This window comes from Pyxicephalus adspersus, chromosome 3 (genome assembly GCF_032062135.1).
Source record: "Pyxicephalus adspersus chromosome 3, UCB_Pads_2.0, whole genome shotgun sequence".
Classification (NCBI taxonomy): Eukaryota; Metazoa; Chordata; class Amphibia; order Anura; family Pyxicephalidae; genus Pyxicephalus; species Pyxicephalus adspersus.
The window spans coordinates 49,781,252-49,792,768 of record NC_092860.1 but is presented as its reverse complement, the minus strand read 5'-3'; the positions used below and the strand labels follow the sequence as shown (position 1 = coordinate 49,792,768).

The 11,517-nt window shown below is 35.4% G+C and overlaps 1 protein-coding gene across 1 annotated transcript; it reads left to right on the top strand.

Annotated features, from left to right (window-relative positions):
- Nucleotides 1-2,194: 2,194 nt before the first annotated feature.
- On the top strand, nucleotides 2,195-10,985 carry LOC140326170 (glyoxylate reductase/hydroxypyruvate reductase-like). The gene is made up of 9 exons (XM_072404530.1): nucleotides 2,195-2,376; nucleotides 4,930-5,060; nucleotides 5,858-5,930; nucleotides 6,827-6,943; nucleotides 7,675-7,763; nucleotides 7,911-8,015; nucleotides 9,023-9,158; nucleotides 9,383-9,513; nucleotides 10,694-10,985. Exons 1-9 carry the CDS (start codon nucleotides 2,210-2,212, stop codon nucleotides 10,816-10,818), a joined length of 1,074 nt encoding a protein of 357 aa, XP_072260631.1. The 5' UTR covers nucleotides 2,195-2,209; the 3' UTR covers nucleotides 10,819-10,985.
- Nucleotides 10,986-11,517: the final 532 nt, after the last annotated feature.

The following is an 11,517-nucleotide window of genomic DNA, read 5'->3' as shown; positions in this document are numbered from 1 at the left end:
TGTGTACAATCTAATCTTTCCAAACACATGGCAGACATGTAATTAACACAGAGAGGGGACAAATAGTACAGCTACAACAAACACCATTATGTAACTAAAGTACTAACGGGGTTATTGTATTGTGCTGCACAGCAGTTTTATGCAACACCAGATATAAAACTACCATCTTTTATAATAAATATTGCACATTTGCTTGAAATAAAAAATTCACCCCATAAGGACCAACTGAAACAGTATTCAACACAGTTTTGCACAATGCAGTGTTTTTATGTATGCCTGCAATCTACAGCTAATATATGTCTGTTTTGTGATTCCCACTCTGAAAAACACTTGACAGCTGCTGTATTATTGTAGCTGCATAATGTTTTCTGCTGCTAATATAAAAGGCCAACTGGCTTATGCCGAAAAAGCTAATATGAATAAATATACATGCAAAAGTTTAGAAGGTGAATTTATTTGACATAAGGAATTGTGCAGGGTAGGAATTCTTCAGGAAATATTTAGCTAAGGGATTTACTGTAAATTATATTATCATCATTATTATTAATATTATTATTATTAATATTATTAATAATAATAATAATAATAATAATATTGTGCACCAATGCTCAAACTGGTTAATTTAGGATAATCATTACTGCAGGTGGCAATTTGGTAGGAACTCTTCATAATGCACAGCATAGCTATAAATTATTGCTTCATTACACAATTATTTTGTTGAGTATATGTTTTATGGTTAAGGTGTGCCATGACAAAACTTCAAAGGTTCAAAAGTAAAAGTGGATCATGGAGATGCGCAGTAAACCAGCCAGAAAGGGATCAGATTGTAGACCACTGGGAAAAGAGACAGAGCAGGAGCTGAAGAAGGGACCATGGGGCAGGAAAGAAAGATAGCTAAACATGGACGTTAGGGAAGTTCACAAGAGCCAGAACAAAAACTAGTATCATATGGGAGGAAAGTGGAAACAAAACATGGTAGGAGGTGAAGGATTGTGGCAGCTGACCATAAACATTGGGAGAGGAGGAGAAGACAAAGCAGAAGTAGAAAAGGAGAAACATTATTACTAGAATCATGAAACAGAGGAGACAAAGAAGAGATAATCATGGAGTAGAGACACATATTGAGATAATCATAGATTAGAGGCACATATTGAGATTTGATCATGAAAAGAAAATATAACAGTTTGAGCTGGAAGGGCTAATATAAAATACAGAGTTGGGGTAGAAGAACAGTTCTTCCCCAGTTCAAAAAGCAATTTTTTCACTGCAGCAGCATCAATTTTTTTCTATCAAGAAAATGGCACTGGAAGTGTCTCACATACTGTGCTCTGAAGCTCACATACAGACTCTGTCTCCATTTTACCTGGGTTAGTAAACTGGCATACAGATTGTCCCTGTAAAGCCTCTAAGTGACTCTCTGCCCAGCACAGGATAAAAAACACAGGGTATCCCTCCATGAGGTGCATTCACCGGAGCACACTCCACCTGATCACTTGTCCCAAAAGTGAAGAAGAGAAGGCCCTTTATCCTGGACTTTGCACCATCAAATTACAATTTTCCAGGCATACAAACTGACGTCTTGGTCCACATTTATAATCTGCAGTTTTTTTTTATAAGACTGGCATCAGCCAATGCCAGTTTTTGGCAAAAAGTTTTGCCTGTTTGATTCTTTTAGACATTAAGTCTTTATTATCCACTTGAGTTTGCTCACCCCACTGTGGCACTGCATTGGAATATAACACTAGGTGATGATCCAAAAGCTGTGCATGTGGTCTCATCTCAGCTAAACCATCACCAATTAATGCAGAAAAATGCAATTCACAGTAAGTAAAAGTTTTAGGTACATTAAAAAAAGAAAAGAAACTTGTTCATTAGGATACGTTGTTTTTTGGCCATTTCCGAAAATGATTATTGTTGTTTCTAACCCATATAATATATATTATATTAAAAAAATTGATATATTGGGACTTTTTTGGAAGCAAATGAGCAGACTATTTAGGTAACACTATTGACTTGTGTACAACAGCTTATTAATCATCTACCAGTATTAAAAAAAGGTCATGGGTGTAAGCTGCACATGTAGCTTATCCATTGGCCATGAATTTGAATGTCCTCCCACTTTCACTGTTTGCACAAAATTCCAGACTTGCTCATCTGGCACAAGTGCTATCCAAAGTCCTCCAGAAATTGTGCTATATGTCACCTCAACATGCGGACTTCCTATCATTTAAAAGTTCTGTTCAGGACACTAGTTGGAGGTCATCACTTCTGCTCCAGATCTCAAGCTATGAAGGCTGCAGGAAAACAATTACCAAAGATTTATGTAACTAGGAGAATTCCTCCAGATGGGATCAAGATTCTCCAACAATCTGGAAGGTGAGTGAGCATAAAATATGTCAAATATTAAATTAAGCAGCCAACTTGTGCTTACATATGGTGTTACTTTAACTTTTTGGATTGTTTAGCTGGAAATATTCATTTGGAGAAGTCTGCAATGTAGTAATGACATATACTAGCTCATATATATATATATATATATATATATATATATATATATATATACACACACACACACATTTTTCTTAGAGGTTATAAATAACATGGTTTTGGTTTTTAATTTGGATTAAAAACATGAAATTTACTTTGTTTTATATGCAATGCACATCATGGTGATACATGCACATCCTGAACTTCATCTTTAAAGTATTTCTATTCTATATCTTTATACCCCAATGTATTTTACCTGGCATCAGGTAGGTAATTTTTTGGGTTTATCTACATTGTGGAATGCTGGTAAAGGTGGGGGTTTAACAGGGTTAGGCGTCAAACATGTAATCCTATAGCACCCTGTTTTCCTTGGTAAACCTAAACTTTAACAAGGGAAACATAATCTTTGTAATAGGCAATCAGATCAAATTTGTCATATACCTTATGTTACTGCACAGCTTACATGTTAAAAAATAGAGAAAGTCCCTTGTGCATAATGGAAGATTAAGACCTACTCAGTAATAACACAACCAGTGTATTACTCTTTCTGCCACGGGGCATTCATATTGTTATCCTAGCTGCCCTTGTCTCAAAAGAATGTCATTTGTGTAGGAAAACTCAATTCACCTTATTTTCACAGTACAGTAGTGCTAATGCAGCCATGTTGCATGGATAGGTCATATTCTGTTTAAGGGGAGTGCGGTACTATGTTAATTAAAGCATTTTGTTGCTTACAATCATATAATTTTTAATTGGCAGTCTTCCTGGTTTGTTTGCACTGCAGTTAGAAGCTTAAACACCTCTCTCTGTACATCAAATATTCATTCTCCTCCCCCATGGTCTGTTTAATATAGCAAAATATTTCTGAGAACTTAGTATGCACTTTCTTGTATTTATGGGATATTTTAAAGAATAAAACAAAAGGAAGATATGTATTGTATAAACAATTTGTACTAACTATATGTATAATTTGGCTTGGAAATACTCTTTAACAAGCTATGCACTGCACGGATATCATCCATAAATAACTAGTAGTAGTAAGCTTGTTTTCTATTCGGAGCTGGAATTCTACTGATGTCTGGTCTTTCTATTTAAATAATCAAGTAGAACTATGTTCTTTTTGATTTCATGTGAACCTGGAGCTAAAAGTAGGTCTGTTTCATGCTGCTCAGTTTTGGGATGCAGCATATCGTGATACGTATATGGCATATAACAGGTAGGTAGTTGAATTTACATTTATTAAGTACAGGTATAGGGCAATGAATATCTGCACTTTTTAAGTCATTCTTTAAATTGGTATGACAGTCAAACACTAAACAATGGGCCTTATTAAAGCTCTCCAAGGCAGGAGAGGATACACTTTCATCAGTGAAGTTGGGTGATCCAGCAAACCTGGAATGGATTTCTTAAAATCATTTGCTATTTGCTAGCAAATATTTTGAATTCTGGACTAGATCCATTCCAGGTTTGCTGGATCACCCAGTTTCACTACAAAAGTGTATCCTCTCCAGCCTTTAATAAATCAGGCCCATCAGTTGGAATAAAGAGCCTTATTTTGGGCAGTGTCTTGTTGAAATCTGTTTTATTTGGCTTTTCACTGCTGAAGACATACGTTTACCTAAAATGTGTTTTCAGAGGATGTTATGGTTAATTATTGACTATTAGTTTATGTTTGGTATGAGGTGCTTGAACTGCTTCTGACATAGCCAGTTGAAAAAGTTAGTTTCCATTTTTCTTTTAGTTTTTTTAACCATTATGTGTTTTTAAAATGCTACAAATAAGACAGTCACCAAGTAATAGTGCTGGAGTTTTATGATGACCATACACATGGCAATTTGGTGTAATGAGCAATATATTGATTCTGTTTTTTGTTTTTGCGGACGCAAATACATAAATGGTGGTTTTGATCAACAACAAAAATATTAAATTAAATCTGATTTTTTCTGGTTTTGATTCCTCCTTATATTTAATAGATAGTATCAAAGCAGGCATTTTATTGCATAGACCTCACCATCAACACAACATAACAGTATGTCGTTAGGGGTTGTTTTGGGTACAAGCTTGTCCGAGTGTAAAAACCTGTATGGCTTTTTAATTGGTCTTCCATTGTCAAAGAGAAAAGGGGATAATAGCTCATATACCTTACAAAAATATTTAAAAACTATATATAAATATTCAAAAATAATATTCAAATAAGTAATCAAATAAATACATACAATGAAAATATGTATACTAATAATAGTTTGATTCTTGAAACAAATAATACATTAAATGAACTGTAAATCTATTCCTGATTATTGAATAGTTTATGTTTACATAAGTTGTATCCTAATTCTTTTTGAAAAACTAGGTCTTAACTTCAAGGACATGATAAATGGAATGTGTAGAATAAATAGAAACATGCTTATGTTGAGAACATTTTCATTATGATTTATGTTTCAGTTGTGAAATTGAGCAGTGGGATTCTGATGATCCAGTTCCACGCTCTGAACTTCTTAAGAAGGTGGCTGGAATTCAGGGCCTATATTGTCTCTTAACGGAGAAGATTGACAAGGAGGTGCTAGATGCTGCAGGTAGGCATTTGAAGGTGGTTTTACTTTCTATTTATAAGAAATCCAATCCAGGCTTTCTGAATCACCCAGGTTCACTGATTAAAGTGTGTCTTCATTGGAGAGCTTCAATTAGTTAAGCCCATACAATTTGTTTCCTTGCTATTCGTTTCCTGTGACAGCTGTGCAATTTGACAATTAGCCACTAGGTGGCAGACAAAGTCATTGTTTGAATAGGAGCTGTGCAATTTGACAATTAGCCACTAGGTGGCAGATAAAGTCATTGTTTGAATAGGAGACCTGTAAAAAAATACGACCATGCAAATTTCAGAGAAATTGACTGGGGGGATAATTTATAAATTGATACATTACTTTTAATGAGATTGGCTACATAGGAGATTTTTTTTAGCAATGCCTGACTTGGCAATCCATTCATTTGGTAGTAGTAACTATTAGTCATTAATCTCCTCTCTTTTCCTGCATGGATTTCAATTGGAGAATGCTCAGATAATGTTAATTTAGGAGAATATTTTCCTATTCAAGTATACCCTATGGGGTTATTCTCATTAGATGAATCTGTTAACTGTCAACTAAAATCCCCTGCTGTAGCATAAAAATGAAAAAAATATATTTAAGATTTTTTTTTTTTACAGTTTGAAGGTGTCCATAGGTTTTTCCAGGTTAGGTCAGGTTTCCAATAATATTACTATAAAGATTTATAATAACAATAATAATATACAGAAAGGAATGCACATTTCATGAAAGCCCTCCAACATATTAAAAAAACGTTTAAGTTACCAACTGTTGTGTTATCTACACAGGTCCCAGCCTTAAGGTAATCAGCACAATGTCTGTTGGGTATGACCACCTGTCACTGGATGATATTAAAAAACGGTAAGATATTAATAACATTTTAACTAGTTTCTGCCTTGCAGTTGTCAATTCTGTAATTTAAATGTAAAATTATTTATGTGTAGTATATCATTTTCTTGTTCTTAAATGCTGTCCTTTCTGTATTTAAAATTAGACCTCTAGGTTGTCATAAATAATGGTAAAACAAATTAGACCTCTGGGTACCTGTGGTTATTATAGATGATTAGAGTAAATTAAGTAACATGTTTTATTTAAAATGTTATACTTTAGGCCTCTAATATAATGTAAAAAAAAAAAGTTTTATAGGTCTTGAATTCAATTCGGTACACTACTGTTAATACGTCTGGAATCTAAGAACAAAACATTGGGCCATTGGGCTGTCTATAATAACCACAATTTAACTTTAACTATTGCTTTGGAACACTAACGGAGGCAATTCTTTTATCAGACACTTTATAAATCAGGGCCAAATGCCCAATGATTGACACAATGATAAAGACAATACTCATAACATAATGTTCATCTCTTACTTCACTCCAAATAATAAACTAATAACTGGTAACAAAAAGCTGAACTGCACCTGGCTCCCTGCTGCTGGTGATTGTGTGATTGGATGTGATTGGAGCCTCGGGATTTGACATTTAGGGATAGCTGGCTAATTGTGTTTCTGCAAGCCAGTGCCCCTCCACTTCAGAGACTATGCTACCAATGCTTGGCATTTGGCCACCAGAGCAGCACCAGAGGAAGCCAGATGCAGTGGCATAAAATACAAATGTAAGTATTTTAACTCTTCTGTTAACATTTAAAAGTCTAATGAACCAGTCGGTAAGGCGAATAAATTTCACCATGTTATAATGGTTCTTATAAAAAAAAAGTTTTATTGAATTAATAGTAATCTTTAATGTTTTGTTCCTCAGTGGCATCAGAGTTGGATTTACACCTGATGTTCTAACAGAGGCTGTGGCGGAGCTCACAGTGGCATTGTTGCTGGCAACATCTCGGCGACTTATTGAAGCTGTGGATGAAGCAAGGAGGTAATGGGCAAACAATAAAGGGAAGTACTCAACTAAAACTGGTTTTATAAAAGTTTATTTTTTACTTCCAGTACACCTAGCTAAGTTTTTCTAGTGATGTCTAGATGGCATAAGGGTTAAGATATAACTGATAATGAGTACCCAGGTAAAGTTATGGGAAACACCTTAGCAGATATAAATAACCATGTTTTGTAACTATTATAAATTAAAGTGGCTCTGGTGGTGCAAAAGAGTGAAACTCTCTAATTGCAAAGTGATGGGGAGATAGACCTAGAAGATGGAGACAATACAGAAGAAAAAGGATCGAAAATCAAATTGATGGCATTGATGGTATTGTTGCACCCATACAAGTTGTGAAGATACACAAAAAAAAACATATAATGCTACAACTCATATTATTTTGTCATTTATTTTGGTTAATGGAGTTGGGAACATTAACAGTCTGAAGAAGAAGACCTACCACAAAGCCTATAACCAAGAACAAGAACAAAAATGTATTTGGTATGATGTCTGATAGCAAAGATGAAGGTTATTAAGTGTCATGACATTTCCAAACTACACATTCATTGTTCTATTCAACATAAGGCAGCATAGGCAAAGCCTTGGTTATCTAGACACACATTGCAGACTGAAGTTTTCCTGAATCAAGAGAAATTAGATTGATTTCTGTAGGCCGCAGTTATTTTAATGTAACTGTAAGCCTGTAATCCTTTTTTTTTCATTTTTCTTAGTGGAGGATGGGGCACATGGAAGCCTTTGTGGATGTGTGGAAGTGGAATAACTGGTAGCACTGTTGGGATCCTTGGTTTGGGAAGAATAGGTGAGTAACCAAATCAAAAAATAAAATTGGTGATGGGTGAATCAGTATACATAACCTTCTTTACTTGTTCCAAATTAGGTTACAACTACTCCATATTATGCTGTCTTGGAAGAATATGTTTCTAAATCAATATTTCTTTCATTAAAGGTGAAGCCATTATTAACCGCCTAAAACCATTTGGTGTCAAGAAGATTCTGTACAATGATATAGCACCAAGGCATGAATTAGCAGCAAAGATTTCTGCCGAATTTGGTAAAATATGATTCTGAAATATTTTCTGTGTGATGGAACACCATATTACAAAAACTTTTTTAACCTACTTAATAAAATTATTAGATTTTGGGAAGTAAATGTTTTGTATTGTGGTATAAAGTCCTAACTGGTATTTATAGTATATTGATGTTTTTGTTTGTTTTGCAGCTTTGAAATCTAGATTTTGTAATGTTATATAGTTTATGGTCTGAAAGTATATCTTTATTCTCTTCCAGGTTCTTTAAGGTTTTAGTTTTAGGGAGAACACTGGCATTGGAATTTAGGTAGAACCTAGCTAACTGGGTATACCTTGGGTGCTTTACCTATTGGATGCTTTTGTCTACCTTTGCATTCTAAATATTCTCAAATTTTGGTATCTGTGATTACATTCTCCTTATTACAAAACACCAGCAATAACAGTGGAACCCCTCCTAATGGCCACAGTAGGTACGTAGACCAGGAATATGCACAGAGATCACACTGATAAATAGTTAAACTCTGTAATATGACCAGAACCTTTCAGAACATGAAGCAGTGGTTTCAGTTGGAAAGGTAAGTATTTAAGTCCTTTATTATTACGATTTATTAGTCATAAAAAAGTAAATAATGGGTTCCACACATAGACAAATCTGGCACAGAAAAAGATGTTTGGTAAAAGATGTACCATGCTTATCTGTTTCTGTGAACAGCTGACAACTGACACATACTTTAGGCCTCAATCAAGGTGATGTATTCATATAATGTAAAAGAAATGGTTTTTAATGTTTTTTAAAAATGTGCATGATTGCGTGGTGACCACTGACAATTTAACCAAGTTGGAAAAAAGTGTTTATTGCACTTCTCTCAAAGCTTGGGAAACAACCTCTACATCGCCTTTATGTTGCTAGTGATAGGCAAAGTTGGCGCATTCTTTATATATCTGGCTGTGTGATGGATGGATTTTCTTAGTATTAATTATAACTGTGCATATTTGCAATTATTCGGTTTCTTCTAATACTGTTTTGCAGTGTCTTTACTGGAGCTGGCCAGGCAGTCTGATTTTCTTCTGGTCTGCTGTGCACTAACACCTGACACACATGGCGTTTGCAACAAACAGTTATTTTCCAACATGAAAAGCAATGCTATATTCATAAATACCAGCAGGTAAGTATTCTGAATATATCATTTCATGCATAGACACTTTAAATGCATTGATGTTCAGAAAAATTCAGGTACCAATGGGAACTATACTCTAACACTGGGTGAACATGCTTATTGCAATCAATGATAACACAGTCTTTTAAACTCATAGATAATAGTTTTATTTATTTGAAGCTTTAGTATGTGTATTTGTGCTTTAATATGTACTGCATTTATTTACTACACAGGGGGGCTGTGGTAAACCAGGAGGATCTTTACCAGGCTCTGGTATCCAAACAGATTGCCGCTGCTGGCCTTGATGTTACAGTGCCAGAGCCTCTTCCTATAAACCATCCACTTTTCAAATTGAAAAACTGTGGTAAGTGTTGCTATATGCCAAAACGTAATACATACTGGTCACTTATATTCACCAAGCCCTCTACGGGGTGTCACTTACTAGACAGATGACCACCAAGGTTTAGGTCTTTATGCATTCCTACCTATTGTCTTTACCTTCGAACCTATGCCTAGTATTTGTATGATGAAAGAATACTGGTTCTGCATACACATGTGCTGCCATTGGTCTGTTCAATTGTTGTGGTGATAGTAGGAATAAATGAGCATTGTACAAACCGGACTGTTCATACTATGGATAAGGAATTGAGAAGGAGGCCTGAGAGGCTCCCTGCTGTGTCCTCCTTCATAGAAAACAGCAGCAGTTGTTAGCTGTTCATCATTCAGTGATCTGGCAGGATGGATCATTGAATGATATTGGGGAAGAGCTGTATAGATGGTAGCTTTTCACTTGAGACCATTACAAACATTTCATAGAGAGTCTGTACGAGTCTGTAATCTATGAGCAGTGATCAACACAGAAATATTTTTGAGCTGTGTGGGAAGAATATGTAGGTGGATGGCAGCCCCTGTATTGTGACCTAACTCAAAAACAGCCGGGAGGTTACTAAAAAGGTGCTGGATGGTGCGCCCGGCTAAAAGGGGCTGGGGGAGAACACTGGCTATGAGTCTGTACAACTTTAACAATACATTATCAACAATCTCCAACATGAGGGAAACCCTAACTGGCAGCCAACAATGGTGCATATACCACATGAAAATATAAGATAACACCTTTTTATAGCTATGCCTGGACTGATGTGCTTTTACACCAAATTCGGAAGGAACTGAAATTTAAGCACTGAAAAGGAAGCAATACCATTATAAACATTTTATCTAAAAGAGGCAAACTGCACTTGCATGTTAACTTGTTTGCAAGTGTTGCCTTGCACTTGTGGTTGTGGAGTTGTTCCTCCAAAGAATGAAATACAGTCATCATGGTCAAATGGACACTTCACTTCCAGGAATCACATGACAGCTCCACAACAATGGCAGCCGTGTGCACAAAACGGTTCTCCTGCTGAATGGTAGCACGATTAAGCTTGCAGAACACCACTGTGGTCAGTTACAAGTCCGCAATGGGCTCAAATATCTTGATAATGTATGACAATATATAATATATTTGATAATAAGTTTTTTGTTTTTTTTTTTGTTCTTTTTTGCAGTCATTCTTCCCCACATTGCCAGTGCCACTGTGGAAACCCGAAATGCCATGGCTGCACTTGCAGCAAATAATCTATTAGCAGGATTGAAGGGGGATGCAATGCCCAAAGAAGTGCCATTAAGTTAGTAGAAATGTGAAGACTGCATCCACTTTCCAGTAAATTTACCAGAAAACACTGTTCATAATTAAAGCTATTGTTTAATTTGCATATATTTATGTTTCTGGATTACTTTTTTCCCAACATGCTAATAACATTTTCAAATAAAACATTTCTGTTGTCATTACATACCTTATTTTAGTCTCTGATATGTTTCTCAGTGCTATGCAGGCTGATCGTGGCTGGTGGTTGATGGTGGTATGCTTTCTATAGAGTAGAGAAGTAAAAAGTTAATCCTAAACCCTTCCCTATGTGGGTTATTTTGCTGCTCAACATACCTGTGCAAAAAGTGGATTTCTTCCTAAAGGTAATTCTTGAAAAACATTATTTTTGGTCACTCACATGGTCACTCAGCCAATGTGAAACATTGGAGATATATATTTATATATATTGTCATTACATAGATACATTATGTCATAGAATATGGGGATAATCTTTTTTTGTCTTTATAAGAACTGGCAACAGTACAGAAGGTTGTTAAAGATCCAAAATCCTACAGCTGGAGGTTAATTCTTTCATTGGGAACACCTGTCTATTACAATTGTATAAGAGGATTTCCCCTTCCCCCCTGTTGTGTCTTTAGAACATAAATAAAAATCTCTAGCACTATAATCTTCTATTATAAACTAATATTTGACACAGTTCTGAACGAATGACCAGTGGGCTGA